Source organism: Perca flavescens, chromosome 5 (genome assembly GCF_004354835.1).
Source record: "Perca flavescens isolate YP-PL-M2 chromosome 5, PFLA_1.0, whole genome shotgun sequence".
NCBI classification, from domain to species: domain Eukaryota; kingdom Metazoa; phylum Chordata; class Actinopteri; order Perciformes; family Percidae; genus Perca; species Perca flavescens.
Genome location: NC_041335.1, coordinates 34,807,920 through 34,824,107, shown reverse-complemented (window position 1 = coordinate 34,824,107; position 16,188 = coordinate 34,807,920). Strand labels below are relative to the sequence as shown.

Sequence of the window (16,188 nt, the reverse complement as noted above, 5' to 3'; positions counted from 1 at the left end):
TTTTTCAGTATCAGGCAAAACAGACAAAGTCACCGCGAATGAATAGAAGAAAGATGCTGCTGACAAAGAGACAGATCAAATGAAGACAAGAGGAGTCAGGGCAACACTAGGCACAATGTGTTGGACCAGCCAGTAGGGCGTAATGTGAGTCTCCCCAGAGGCTGTCTTCACCTCTCCACTGTCCCACACACACACACGCACACACACACACACACACACACACACACACACACACACACACACACACGGTAACACAGGCCCTGACTGCTGATACTTTATACCCTTCCATCACTTACCTGCCATTAGCTCAGGCTGAGAGACAGTAAAGAGCTTAGAAATGCATTAAAATCTTATCAAGGACATGCCATATACTTTATCTTGCTGTTTAACTGCAAGTAAAAATGAAATCCATCTGTATCGGAGTAAACTATACGGGACAAATCTATTGTCGGAGAGTGCACGGGAGAAGGAATAAGCAAATACTATGTACTGTATGTTTTCTTTTCATTCTTATCCTTGTTTTGCTTTCTCTTTTTGATTCCAAACACTTGTGGGAATAAGCACAGAATACGATAAGGCATATTCTCTGACGTCAACTAGAGAAGTGGACACACACGGGCACACAAAAAACTCTCTCTGTTTATTGCTTTAATGATTGATTGGTCGTGATAGGAACAGAAAAGCACGTCGCTTACTTCATTTACAAAGATTTGTGTTGATCTTGTGTTCTACAGCCAAGGACACAGTAAGGTCTTGGATTACGGAATTCATACATCCCCTTTCCTGGAGAAACTGCATGCACACTCATCTGAAACATAAATCCCTCCCACACACAGACACGCTGACGACAGACATGAACTTTAAGGAATCCTGCAGCAATCTTTTTTCTGCTCAGAGACTGGAAGTGAGGCTGGTGGGTGGTGGATAGGGGGGAGGGGTGTGTATGTGTGTGTGTGTGTGTGTGTGTGTGTGTGTGTGCGTTTGACGTGCATGCATGCATGCGCCTTTTTTGATTCGATTGAGGGACATACTTCTGAATACTGGATCCAGTCCCAGAGTTAACAGGAAATCCCTTCTAACCAGAGCTAAGAGTCACCTAAACACCTCCCACATGCTGGAATAAAGCGCTGGGACGACTGTGGTAAACACTTCACTGAGTGTGTGGGAACGGCTGTCTGGGACGTGGAGGGCTGTTTATCCACAATGGATGAGAAATTAAGTTGTTTTGTTTGCAAAAGAGACGGAGATTAGAGTTTCCTTTCCCACATCAGCACCTGGATACATGTGTTCAGGCACTCATGCATCTGAGTGAAGGGCAGCAAGAATGTGTTGTGGTTGCAAATGAGATGTGGTTGCTTCTTTTAGTACGTGTTAAAATTCTCAGTAGCAGTAACAGTAGCATTTTGTATCCGTTGCAGTCTTTGGATGTTTTGCCTGCCGATACCAGAGTAAAGTATGTTGCAATAGTCAAGTGTGGAGGACATAAAAGCCTGGATGACCTTTTCTAGATGTGCAGATGAAAGGAATGACTTGATTTTGTTTTAATGTCTCAGCTGGACAAAGCAGGACTGCACCACTTCAGTCCCCTGAGTATCAAAAGACAACTTCTTTTAAAAAAGCGCACCAAGGTTATGCACCTCTTTTTTTTAACATTATTAAATTAAGCACCCAGACTAGACGAGAGATTGTTAAAGCTGCTAGTGCTGGCGCCGAAAGGGGTTATTATTATAATTTTGGATTTGGGGTCATTTAACTGCAGGACATTTTTGGACATCCAATTCTTGATTTCAGTGAGCAGCACATAATACAGGATCATATATTGTATAGAACAGGATAGATTGGTGGTACCAGGCTTTATCGGGACAAAACGTTGAGTATCATCCGTGTAACAAAAAAAAAACTTGTCCCAGGGGTAGCATATAGTAAATAAGAGGGAACCCAGAATAGAACCCTGGGGGACCCCACAAAAGAAAGAAGCATGAGAGGAGGAAGAATCTCCAAGCATAATAGAGAAAGACCTGTTTGATAGAGACATGGTCAGACTGACATTTGTGAAAAATGTAATTGTTGTTAATGAAAGAAATCATTTGAGTCAAGACCGATCTTTCTAAAATCTTGAGAAAATGGCAGTTTAGAGATGCGTCTAGGATCACTTAAGATGTTGACACAAGTCAACATCAAGCTCATTGAATTCTGTGCTGCTGAATCTTCACCGTTTTGTTGTAAAAGTAACGTAGGCCTCTCAAACGTCAATTTTGTGACCTTGGTGTCTCTATTGTCATTGATTTATGTTTTGTTAAAATGAATGCAGACTAAAAAAAAGTACAAGTAGTGAAAAGCTCAGATTCTGTGTGCTTATCTCCGTTCACAATAAACTTAAATTTCTGAGTTTCTTCACCCTGATGATGGCAAGGTAACTAAAAAACATGTGGGGAGCAAAGCTGTGTAATGTCTTCTAGGAACATAAGAAAAACTGTCCCATACTTAGAAAGAATATATTTGTTATATTTGTAAAATATCTGTTGAATGCAGCTTATGTGGATGGAAATAAGTAATAACCTACAAAAACTTGCAGGTACATTTGCACATATATAGACTCTACTTACATTCTCAAAATCCCATGCACATTAACAAACATGCTCACATACGACCAGGTGAGGCTCACTTACATAGTACATATGAACTGGGTAAATTTCCACTCTACACAGACAATCTTCAGTTGTCTTGCAGAGAGGAGGACAAACGGTCCACACAACCTCTGATGTGACACACACACACACACACACACACACACACACACACACACACACACAAATCATTATTATTTCTCTGTAGGAGGTCTGACATCTACATCATTGTCAGTTTGCGCTCTCTGTCACCCCGTGAGTGTCTTGATACCAAAACCAGATCAGTTTGACTGTCCGACATCTTCAACAACCTGCTTCTATACTGTGCAGTATATCTGCAACATTGTTGGATCCATTTAAAGCTATTTATTCATAGTTGCTAAAACAATGTAAACCTACAGAATATATCTAAAACTGTGCAGTCCGAGTTACAGTACTTTATCTATCCTTAGACCTTTGGACACACAGTTGCTACAAGTTGCTGGCAATATGCTGCATGAACTGTTTGAAGACATTTGAGGTACATTTTCTACTTTAACGGAGCTGAAAAAAGTCACGTCACATTGACAGCAATAGTTAGGGTTGTGACTAACTTGCTGTGTTTGAGGTGGCCTTACCAACTGACATGGCAATCAGTTCATAAGAAATACATTATCAATGTTTGATTATACTGCCCACGGTTGCCTGGGAACACTGTAGAAGAGATAGAGCATGTCCCTCTCACTATTGTGGCCTTTTTATTTGGTGGTCTTCTGACAATAGAGCTATTGTTCGTGTAGCTTATCGTTTTGTAATTTATTATTTGACCGGAGAAGCAAATCTCTCTGTCTCGCCAGCTCACTCTTCCTCCTTTACTTGCCTTCCTTTTGTCAGGCGTTTAACAGCTAAATGCACTACCATTGGTGGCAGTCAGAATACTGAGAGAGCAAGACAATCAAAAACTACATAGACCACAAGCCTCCATCTTCACGGTGCCCTCAACCTGCTCTCACACTCTTACAGAGAGGTGGGGTATTACTCCAATTCTTTCTAGCTGACTGCAGCTGTTGCAGAGAGAATAAATACATTAAAACCGGCAGCTGTAATTTTCTCCCCACAGAGGGCAGCGTCAGTGACTAATGACAGCCCAGCCACCACAGATGGAGAGCCCTCTCTGCCAGAGGTGGTTGGAACTGGACCTGACAGTTCAAATCAATGGTGCGGCACGAGCAACGCCGAGAACCCACAAGTTCAGGAGACATTTCTGACATTAATTACATCTGCTCTAAAAAGATGCACGATCTTTGGCCTTCTTAATACAGAAATTTAACCCTAATCAATTCCTAATGCCTACCTTTGTCTGTACTGTAAATATAAATCTAGGATGCATCTCAAATTAAAAAAGATAAACAAGTTTAACTAACAACCAAGGATTGTACAACAGTTTCAGACAGTCTTTAAACAGTTCCCCAACGGTTATTTGGATCTGTGGTTAGACAGAATGACCCTCCGAAGCAAATACATGCTTAAAAGATTCAATCTTCAACGGAGATGTCAAACTGCAAACTCCAGATGCATCTAAAAGACACACAAACATGTAAATGGATCTGTACAGTGATGCTTTTTACAAATGTTGTTGAAATTAAGTGAAAATGAAAAGTCGGTTGGTATCCCGAGGGCAACATTCATTTTGTTTGCTTTCATTATTTATTTATATGGTAGGATTTATTTCCTGAAAAGAGGCGGAATATACTTTAGTCTCTAAATCCATCATCTCAGTTTAGCTTCAATTTGACTCCAGTATATAAATTCTGGTGTGACAACATTACATTGTTTTTTTGTGTGTACTTTTTTTGTGTGAAAACAAAATGCCTCCTTCATCAGATATAACCAGTCAAATCTAAACTTAAAATGGTTGACCCACAACTTCCTGTTTTCTAAATGTTATTGGACCATCTTCGTGATAGTTTTTTTGTTTTTTTTAAATATAGCTACTCACTATTAAACAACAGATGTGGGACAACATTTTCATAGTGCAAGGCAGGTAATTTCCAGAATGAACACATTGAATCGTAATGACAACTTATACTTATCACATGTTTTAGAATTAAGTCCACTACACAACGAAGAGTGAGGCAATCAGTATCGCGCAGTCAGTCTTCTTGATTGACCTATTTGTTTGGCAATAAGAATACTGGATAGAAAAAAAGAATATCAGCTTCCCATGCATTTACATAAAAAAATATGTTATGTGTTTTTCTATTTCTAGCAAGCCGTCTCAGATCTAGGACAAAGTGCATGCCTAAATGAAGACAATGACGTCAATTGGTCTATTTTAATTCAGCTCATCCTGCACTGTGAGCCCATCATTACCTCCAAAATATTCCCAGCAGTAACAAACGACCACTTACAGGGTACATCTTAATACCAGTGCACATTCAGTTAGGCCTCCAGTTTGACTGTCTCGAATTTAACCTTCACTGACTAGCCTTGACTAGGAGGCCAAAAAACACACACATGTATTTTATAAACTACAGCATAACCTCAGATACATGCACATTTAAGGAAGATGGCCTTAACATGCAGTACAGTACCAACAAAGAAACAGAACAGGATGGAATTTTCCATCCCAAACCCTTTTAGGTCCAGGGGCTCTGCCTGGGTCATAAACAGGTTGAGCCCAAGGTGGTTAACCCCCAACGACTGCTTTAGTAGGGGCTCGTGTTTGTCAACCAAAGAGACGGGGGACCAGTGGAAAATTACCAGTCCCGCACTCGCTCACGCACACACACATGCACCCATACACACACATATGTGGTGACCAGCTGAGAGGCTAACCTGCAGCCACATATCTATCTCGCTCATTGCTTATGTGACAGCTTGCGTTTTTTATGGGCGAAGGTGCGTGGGGGCATTGTTGCGTTGTCAGGATGCATCGGCCCGCAAAACTACGCAAACAAACACATTCGGTGATGTGTGTTCACGTCCATGCACATTTCCAAGATAACACCTGTGACTTGTGTAGTGGCTAGTAAGAACGGTTGGTAGCATGCAGTGTGTGTGTGTGTGTGTGTGTGTGTGTGTGTGTGTGTGTGTCTGCGCAAGTTTTGAAATATTTTAATATAAAGCGGTTCATGTGTGTGTGTGCTTTTTATGTTTGTGTCAGTATGAAAGTGAAGGTGAGTGTGTTGCACTACATCCAGCCATGTTAATGTGTGTGAGCTACTGGTCCATACAGCATAGTGAGAGATGAATGCCTCTATAACAATTTCCAAAGGTTTCTATCCATCTACATTTAAGGCCATATAGAGAATCTGCAGATACGATTAGATGAAAATGCCAAGGAAACTAATGCAGATGGTGTGGGAGTACGAAGGTCTCAGCCATCATAAGTTGTGAATTGTGGGTGTTAGTGCTCATTGCGGCCTTTATAGTAAAGCACTGCAGCACTACATGAAAATAAAATCTGAGCAGAACTGCATTACCTGGGTTCCAAGGCAGCTCACCATCATGTGAGTGAGCAGCTTGGCAGCAAACATAGGGAAACGGGAGCACAGCACGTGGGATATAACGGCCACTGCGAAGCCTGAGGAGGGAGAAGTGGAAGAAATGGAAGCAACATTAGTGTTAAATTAACAGTGGCTATTTAAATATGTACAATGTGGGAGAAATATGGAAGGGATGCTCCAGAGAGGAAGCCGAAGAGAGAGTGAAGTGGGCAGTTGGCACACAGAGGAAAACAACGGAAAACAATATGAAAAAAGGGAAGACATAGGGAGAGTGTGTTTTGTACCTGAGATGCAGATAAATCCCGAGGCATAGAAGGCTTCATTGTAGGATGCAGAAGTGGCAAACTCTGCGTAGGCCGTGTAGATGGACAAGTGGGAGCAGGCACATTCCACGTAGTTCCCACTCTCTTTCACAACCCTGCAGTACCGACCATCTGATGACCAGCTAGAGGAGAGAGGACAGGATGCAGGAAGAGAAAGAAAGTTAAGACTCTACTGTTACAGCACAGACACTTTTGTGTGTGTTGGCGTTGGTGTTTTGGCTTCTTTGAGTGTTATCTACAGTTGCCTTTACCCTCTAAAGATAGGTTTTTACTGGATTCGTTGGACAACTAATAGAAAGGAATTGCGTGGACAGTTTTTTTAAAAGACAAAAAAAGTCCTCTCTAAAAATTCTTACTTTGACCTCCTCTTAACAGCATGAACGTCACACTGCAAGATTGACCTTTCCCTGCCAGTGACTTTGCTTCTCTCTCGCTCCCCCTTTTCTATATCAGTTCTCTCATCTGTTTATTTTTCTGGGATACATCGTCCAAGTGGTGGTTTCGGCCAAACCAAACCTGCCAATTCATAACTTGAAACAGAGTGTTCCAGCCAAGTCCCATTCCACGCCCCAAGAATGTCCTCAACAAACCGAGTGGGAGTGTGTAGCAGACTGAAAGTGCAGATATTAAACACAATGATGTGACTTCCCCCTTGGCCACAGATAACCCTCACTGAGAGGCTGTACTTGGAATTTTGACAGAGGTGAGCATGGGGTCACAGCTTCAGATTATACTTTGTTTTGGGGCATTTTAGGCCTTAATTTTCACAGGACAGATTAAGACATGAAAGGGGAGAAAGAGAGGGGGAATGGCATGCAGCAAAGGGCCGCAGTTTGGAGTCGAACCCGCGGCCGCTGTGTCGAGGAGTAAACCTCTATATAGGTGCGCCTGCTCTACCAACTGAGCTAACCCGGCCACAGATTATACATTTTAACGGTGCTGTGATGTCCTGGATACAAATCTTTGTCAACTAACCTGCTACTTGTTGGATTATTTAGTTACTTATCCATTTAAATGTTAGCAGCACTTCAGGTACAGTTATTAATATTGTTAATGTGTACGTACAAACATATATTGGCGTGGCTGTGTGCATAAGATTTGAAATTATAAGCTTGACTATTTCTATTATTTTTTTAAATTTTTTTATCAGAATCTTTCTATCTTTCAGTCTATTATGTCTTTCTGTCTGTATCTGTCTCTGCTCTTATTTATCTGCTCCTGCTGTGATTTTAATCTTGTCAGCCCTGTGCTGCTGAGAAATACAGAGCGAGTTGTGTGGAGGTGATAGTCATAATTAGCTTTGTAGCAACTCATCTGGCAATGGCTTGAATCTAACGGACGTTCAATAATATCAAAAAGTTACGCACTAAAGCTTTAATAGGGCAATTGACCGTTCGCAAAACTCCGCCGTCGAACGGTCCTCGTCCAATCCTAGCTCAGCAACTGTAACTAAGGAGAAGGACCCCCGTCAAACATTGCGATTTCAGCAAGATGGTGAAACGATGCGCCTATGGCACCTGCATGTCTGACACCAGGTACCCCAAAAGTTTAGAGGGAGGGGTCGTTTTTTTCGCCTTTCCAAAGCGGAAAGATGCCGACAATGGATTAAGCAGTGTGGGAGACCTCACTCACAGCTAAATGCCTCGAAGATTAATAAGCATAGCTACATATGTCTGCTCCAAGGTAAGTAAAGCTAGCGAGCTAACTTATATCAATTATCAATAAGTAGTTTAAGTAGCTAAGTACATAACAGTTACAATCTGTAAAACTGGACTTAAGTTAACAGTTGTGGTTCTATATAGTATTATTATTGAAAGTAGTAAAGTAAGAACATTAGGTACTTTATTATTCCATAGGAAATTCAGGCAGCCTGATAGCGGTTAGCCTGTCAAGCACATGTTGCTATCGACACAGATAATTTAGCAAGGGGTTGACGGTCATTGAACACATCCCTCCACTGCATATTGCAGCCCTTTCTGTCGTGCCCTGGAGGATATGTCTGCTGTATTACTCCAAGACCAATCACTTATACCAATAGGTATGGAGCTCAACCCAGCCATGGCTATGTGTCTGGTTCTCAATTGTTTGACGGGCGTAGTAACAATAACTAGGGGGCGTGGCTTTTGCGAACGGTCAATTGTGCAGTTTTTATTTACCTTCACAAAAGTGCTTGTTTTGCCGCTGACAGGCTCAGATTAATATTCTAAGTGTCTGACAACATTATGGAAAGGATTTCTAAGGAGGTCGACCTTTCTGTTAAAGAGTAAGGTCCTTTTTTTAAACATAAAAACATCGAAATTGTGAAATTGCGTTCACTAAATCCACCAGACTCCATGTAAATAAACACTAATTTTAGCATGGTAAAATACACTTCATTCAAAGTCGACAGAAACAAAATAAAACTATGAAACGCCGTTTTGGGTTGTCTTTTCACTTTTCCAACCATCACAACTGTAGTTTTGATTGAAGTAAACACATAGTTTACTGATCTACATGTGAAAATATGTTGGCTCTATACAAATACCAAAAGTATTGCTTTTTTAAATGGTGTCTGGTGGGTTTAGCACTAGCGACTTCAGAGCTGTTTCTGGTTAAACAGAAAGGTCTCAAAGAGGTTTTAAAGGTCTATCTCTGAAGGGATCCTTTCTATAATGTTGTCAGACACTTAGAATATTAATCTGAGCCTGTCAGTGGTAAAATGAGCACTTTTGTGAAGGTAAGTAAAATCTGGACAATTGCCCTATTAAATTACATTGTAGCTTGTTTCGCCGCTGCTGACCGCAGCGATCTCGCTTAACACTGGAACAATGTAAAAGATTGTTGTTCCCATCAGTCACTTAGACACAAAAACATAGGAAAAAAAATAACGGTAGCTACCCTTTAATGTAAAGCACTTTGTGATTTTGTATCTATAAAAGGTGCTATATAAATAATTAAAACTTACTATTATATGTATGTATGTGTGTGCGTGTATGTATGTATGTATGTGTCAGAGGTTATAAACAACTACTGAGATAAATATCAATTGGTAAAAGAAAAAGAAAGAATTCAGGCGGTATACACAAGAATAAACAAACTCAGCTACTATCTGATATAGTATATTACCAGGTAATGCAGAGGCAATTGTGGACATGTCATCAAAACTAGAAACATTTTGAGTATCAACTTGCTGCTTTAAGTTCATTTAGAATGGTGAGTCTCTGGTGGATTACCTTGCAGTGGTCTGGTTCCAGAGAAGGCACAGAGACCGGCCTGGCTTAACTTGTTGGCCGGTGGTGTGGATACGATACACCACCTCATTGCCATCTTCTAGGGGCCGTGACCTTCTGTCCTGGAGGCTGGCTGAGAATACCTATACAAACAGAAGAAGAGAAGAGGGCTCAGCCGTGGAACAAACTAAAAAACAAATGGCTACTTTATGCTGGAGTAATACTGCCTCCTGCTGTTGTTTTTGCAAATTACACTATTTGAGACAAACATGAAGTCAATGCAGAACATATATCCAATATAGTACACCATGAACCTGTCAATTTATTTTTATATGACGTTTTATGCGCTTGTTAACATTTGTCTGTCTACTCTAAGCTGTGTGAGAGTGTGAACATGTAGTGTGAGTGGAAGCTCGGGTGGGTGGGATTAGTGCAATATCATTCTGTGTACTTGGTGATTTAGCCTTGGAACATCAATCACTGAACTTTTATTATTACCCTTGTCAATTTGTATCTCTGTTCAAATCTGTTCAAAAAAACAACAACAAAAAAGACATTTTGGTTTAAAAATGATGTCAAACTATCTCAGTGCTTCCTTACCTTCCCATTGAGAGCAGTGTTTGTATCACTGGTGAGAAACCAGTGTTCAGTTCTAAACTCAGTCAGTTGGATCTGGCTGAGGTTGCCACAGTTAGGTGTAGAGGCTGCTGGTACTGCCAGTAGGGTATCTGGCAGCTGGAAGAAGTCCGCATTACGGCCCCTGAATTTGTTTCCATTGATTTGTGTGGGGTACCACTGGAAGGCTGAGATGGTCATATACGGACATGTTTCCAGGATGGTACCCCTTCTGGAGAAACCACACAAAGAAAAACACTTCTAATACCAAGCTGATACTTTAAAAAGGACAAGCCTTGGTGTACTGATGTAGCACGTATGGTAAGGTAAGTGTTCACAACATCTTAAAAATAGCGCTATCTCGCTTATACTCTTCACTCTGGTTGAGATGATGGAACACTCACATCTCACACTGGCTTTGCGTGAGGAGGGAGAATGAAAATCGCTCGGCCACCTCAGCAAGGTGGTTGAGGCCCCGGGTGTCGACTCTGCTGGGATTGGCCAAGGCACACAGCAGGTCGTAGGTCAAATTGCGGCTACTTTCCTGTAAAGGAGCCCTCTCTGCCTCTGCAAGCACCTGGCTCGGAGGAAACAGATACATACAGAGAGAGATGGATGGATGGAGAAATTTTAGCAACAACATATTGAGAAACAGTTTACTTTGCTCTTGTTTGAAAGCCTATCCGTCTGATATAATGTACGTGTGTCATCTGCACCCCTCGCTCTGCCACTTTCTTTGGTTAAGGCTTCTTCAGTGTTATGCAGTTTTTATAGCGAATTAATGCTACCTTCCCTACACTGTCTCCTGCTCTCTCTTTGTGCTCCAACATATCCTCATGCTGTGTAACTCATTCCTGCTGTCTCTGCTCTCTCTTCCGTCCCCCGCACACTCCTTCATGTGAAATTACAGTGGTGTCGCCACTTGTCTGGGGGCCGAGAAAGCGCAATATGTCGAATCTAACATCAGAGCAGCGTCATGTCAGCGGCGCTCATTTAGAGTGACAACTGAGACCTTTTCACATGACAAACTGGTCCTCAGAGCTGTCAGAGCGCAGCGGTGAAGTGGAGGTGATGGGGCTATGCCATTAAGACTCATGCAGAAGCAAGTGTTTCCATCATAAGATTAATACACAAAGAAAATAATAGTTAGTTGCAGCCTAGTCTATATCCACGAAGTTTCATAAAGTTTTCGGCCGGATGTCCAACACCTTCCTCTTTCTTTGTGTTTGAATTTTAAACTCCAGTGTATTTCTGAGGACTATGGTTAACTGCTCCTCAGATCTCTGCAGGGTTAAATCCAGACAGCTAGCTAGACTATATGTCCAATCTGAGTTTTCTGTTGCACGACTAAAACAACATTTAAACACACGTTCCACCAAAACAAGTTCCTTCCCGAGGCTATTTTGCAGTGGCGCCGTGGCTCCGTCCGGCGCTTAGCTCCACCCACGACGATTGTGATTGGTTTAAAGAAATGCTGATAAACCAGAGCACGTTTTTCTCCCATTAGGGAATGCTGTGTGGACTAGACAGACCCTCCTTCGCATCGCTGTGGAGGAAGGTCTGACAATGCGAGACTATTTGCAGCCCTACTTAAAATAAGGTTTAGGTATTAGTTTACAGGAAATGCTTTTGTCCTTACTCTCAAACCCCCTTACCTTCCCCAGGGCTTCGAGCACGGCGGCCATCTGCTCGCGAGAGAGCGGTGTAGAGACCTTATTGATCAGTCCTTGCAGCGCTGGGTTCAATATAGTTGAGTCTAGGGGCTGATGTAACTGTTCCAGTAAGAGCCACACAGCTTCACTTGCTGCATTTGACACCAGAGTCACATTAGCGAGCCCGAACTGGGGGTGCACTCTGGTTCCCCCTGTAGCATTGTAGAGCTCCACCTGGAAGCGCTTCGGTGTGGGCAAGGATGACGCGAGGTCCGGTGTGAGGTAAATGTCCAATGATGCGTTACGCTGGCCCACATTGAAGGTGAGATTACCCTCCTGTTTAGGAAAGTCCATGCCTGCTTTAGCAGGCCGGATTATAGAGGGACCGAGTACCTCTTCTCTGGTAAGCTCCTGGAGGAAAAATAGAAAGGTTTCGGGTTGGATGGAGTCATGTTAACCAGCACTGAGTGCACCATATTTGTATGACATAATTGTATACATTTTTTTTTCCATTTATGCCTGCATACTACTGTCTACTCAACTTGATATTTAAATCTTTTCGTTTTTTTATTTGATTATATTTCTTTTTGCTATTTCACGTTGTACTCAGGTCTCAATGCAATTTCCTGATTAAATAAAGTTTTTCAATTGTTTAGCAAAACAAACTTACAAGATCAACACATATAATATACCCACAAAATGTAGAAACAATGAAGTCAACAGATGTCAGACTACTTTGGACGATCAAAAGCATATTTTTCATGATGCATTATGGTCTGCGTTCTAATAGCACATTTAGATGAGTGTAAGTTGATGTTGTGAGAGCATAATGAGAAGTTACTATGCACTAAAACCTTTTGTCTCCCAATATGCTCCAGTTCTGAGAGATGAAAGCACATGACCTGGTCATGTGTCTCAGCGAGGCTTTTGATTTTTGTTGAGTGCACTAGACACTCTATTACTTTGATCTCTAATATCAAAAAGTGCGAGTGCCTGGGAATACTTTATGCCTCTGAACTGCATGTAGCCAAGATATCTTTAATCATCAACGCCCGCAGATCAAAGAGGTGAGGAGAGGAGGAAACCTTTGTCATCACTAACATCAAATAATCCATGACCAATTATTAATATATCCATATAAACTAGGGTTGCACGATATTGACTAAATGTGATATTGCGATATCGATTATGAATATTGCGATAGATATTAATTTGTGTGTAATGTAAAATTACAAAAGTTATGGGAAAGCGCATCAAAATAGATTCATTACAAATTAAATTTAGTTAATTTTTCTTACAACACAAGGGTTATTTCCACTGACTGTCATATTGGACTGGTCCAACATGAATACATAAATAAGGACCATGTCTACGGAACAGGACATGTTCTACTGGTGGTACAGTATAAAATATATAAATAAAGGGCATGTCTGTATGTTCGTTACGTTTTGTTGTCTCTATCTATTTCTTCACTTACACGGTCACTCTGTCGAAATATGCACACACGTCACGTGGTACGCTCCATAGGGTTTGTCACGTAGTGGACCCGTGCGCTGACGTGCACTAACATGTGCAAGTGGCACGGTCACTGGCCAATGAAATGATCATTATAGCGTTTCAAGTGAGCTCTAAATCAAACACAACTAAGCCACGCAGCCAACGGACGGGACGCAGCGCTCCACAAAATAAACTAAATATTGCATACTTATCGTGATACTTTCGATATAATATTGCGCAATGTGATATCGCGATATTGAGTCGATATATCATGCACCCCTAATATAAACAGTATAACTGGCAATTTAGTTGCATTTAGTATTTATTACATTTAGTTGCCCTCCATTTCAAAGGACATGTGTATCAGGATTATATCATGCAGAGTTGGCACTTTTGGTGTATGTCTTTCTAGTATTTCTGCATTACAATTAAAATTGTTCTGAAGAAGTGTCCCAATTGAGTTCAAGTTCAAATAAAAAGCTCCTCATCATACTTCTAATTTTCCAAGATTGTTTCATGAGTGAAAAAACAGTGAGACAAAAGTCCAACATTGTAGCGTACACCCCAATATTCGTGCTTGGTTGTAGTACACAGAGCATGACTTCACGTGATCAAGTTTTTATAACTGGCCTAAATATTTACAGTGTTAGGAAAAAGACAGATGAGATCAGTGTACCATTAGATTTGTGTCTGCTGAAACTCGGGGGAAAATCGGATAAACAAACAGATGAACATTGTTCAGGTGTTGCAATAATTGGCGACAATGTTTATTTTGGCAAGTGATTGGTTGGAATCACATTAGCCTTGAACAAAAATGAGATTTCCTACTACGCAGAATGACACCTTCAAGGCAAAGCTGAAAGTGCTTAAAATAAATAAGACAAATAGCAGTTTTACACATAAATTCAACCAATTACAAAAATGATTTCAAACATTTGCAAAGTGCATATATTAATTCATGTGTGCCATTAATAATGCATGCTTGTGCTTAACTCTTGTTTGTCGTGTTTGTGACTTACCAGTGTGCGATATTGTACAGACGTGACTGAAGCTGTGCTTGCTCGTCTGTAGACTTGGAGACTGAGCCTCGTGGTCGCCATGGTGGCGATGGGCAGCCTGTGACCCACGGCAAAGTACATGATGCCTTGTGGATCGTCGCTCTCAGCCATGGTGATGTTGGCAAAACGTGTGGTTTCATTAATGGAAGCTCCAGCACCCACCTGATAAATCTCCACCAAGAACCACGACTGCAGCTCTGGTTCCTATGGCAACACAGATGAGTTATTGTTGGACTTTGTGCACCACAGCAATTCTTATGAATACACAGATAAAGGAAATCATGACCACTAAGCAACATGATTGTGATTGGTTTAAAGAAATGCAAACAACTAAGAGTGATTTTTTTTCTCCTATCCTGGAATATATGTGTCAGAGCCAGACCGAGGCGAGACTGGCAAGATGGCAACATGCGGTAGCACTGCTTTCACCATCTCTCTCACCTCATCGTCCTGAACCTCCACAGCGAGAGCACAGATGATCTCTCCTCTCCTACACAGCGCCCTTCCAGAGGTCTGCACCAGCTGTCTGGTCAGGTTGACTCCATTGTTGACCAGAGTTTGAGATGCCTTGCTGAAGGTAACTCTCCAGAAGACCTGCAAATCCTCAAAGGCTCTAAACAGAGGGAGAATGAACATAATAACTTACTATAAACAACTAAACATCTTGTCGGCGAGAAGTTTTATTTCTCAACTTTTAACCAAAAGTTAAAAAAATAAAAATAAAAAACGTGTGTTTGCTTCTCCGTGAACCATCACCTTATCGTGGTGGAGAGGTTTGTGTGTCTCTGTGAACCTGAGGGCTGTGTTGTCTGGAGCTTTGTGCTCCTGGTAGGGTCTCCCAAGGCAAAGTGGTCTCAGGTGAGGGGCCAGACAAAGAATGGTTCAAAAACCCCAATGAAGAAGCAAGGTAGAGATGGAGTGACCCTGCCCGGAGGAAGCCCGGGGCCCCGCCTGGAGCCAGGCCCAGACGGGCGGGCTCGCCGGGCGAGCGCCTGGTGGCCGGGTTTGCCATGGAGCCCGGCCGGGCACAGCCCGAACAAGCTACGTGGCTCCCATCTCTCCAGCCCATGGGCCCACCACCTGTGGGAGGAACCGTTGGGGTCGGGTGCGATGCCACATGGGTGGCAGTGAAGGTCAGGGGCCTCGACGGACCAGACCCGGGCGGCAGACGCTGGCTCTGGGGACGTGGAACGTCACCTCTCTGTGGGGGAAGGAGCCGGAACTGGTGCGGGAGGTGGAGCGCTACCGGTTAGATCTGGTGGGGCTTACCTCTACGCACAGTCTCGGTTCTGGAACCATGCTCCTGGATAGGGGTTGGACTCTTTTCTTCTCCGGAGTTGCCCAGGGTGTGAGGCGCCGGGCGGGTGTGGGGATACTCACAAGCCCCGGCTGAGCGCGCTGTGTTGGAGTTTACCCCGTGGACGAGGGGTCGCCTCCCTCGCCTGCGGGGGTTGTGGGGGAAAACTCTGACTGTTGTTTGTGCATATGCACCAAACAGGAGTTCGGAGTATTCGGCCTTCTTGGAGACCTTGACTGGAGTCCTGTATGGGGCTCCAGTGGGGGACTCCATTGTTCTGCTGGGGGACTTCAACGCACACGTGGGCAATGATGGAGACACCTGGAGAGGCGTGATTGGGAGGAACGGCCTCCCTGATCTAAACCAGAGTGGTTGTTTGTTGTTGGACTTCTGTGCTAGTCATGGATTGTCTATAACGAACA

The 16,188-nt window shown here is 42.5% G+C and overlaps 1 protein-coding gene across 1 annotated transcript in view; it reads right to left on the bottom strand.

Moving 5' to 3' along the window:
- adgrv1 (adhesion G protein-coupled receptor V1) overlaps positions 1-16,188 on the bottom strand; it is a 172,231-nt gene that overhangs the window by 60,242 nt on the left and 95,801 nt on the right. The window contains exons 81-88 of the mRNA XM_028577354.1: positions 14,911-15,082; positions 14,431-14,673; positions 11,918-12,325; positions 10,667-10,839; positions 10,248-10,494; positions 9,651-9,790; positions 6,400-6,560; positions 6,092-6,192 (exon numbers count right to left, since the gene is read on the bottom strand). Of these exons, the coding sequence (XP_028433155.1) occupies positions 6,092-6,192; positions 6,400-6,560; positions 9,651-9,790; positions 10,248-10,494; positions 10,667-10,839; positions 11,918-12,325; positions 14,431-14,673; positions 14,911-15,082 (1,645 nt within the window). The remainder of the gene's footprint in view (positions 1-6,091; positions 6,193-6,399; positions 6,561-9,650; positions 9,791-10,247; positions 10,495-10,666; positions 10,840-11,917; positions 12,326-14,430; positions 14,674-14,910; positions 15,083-16,188) is intronic.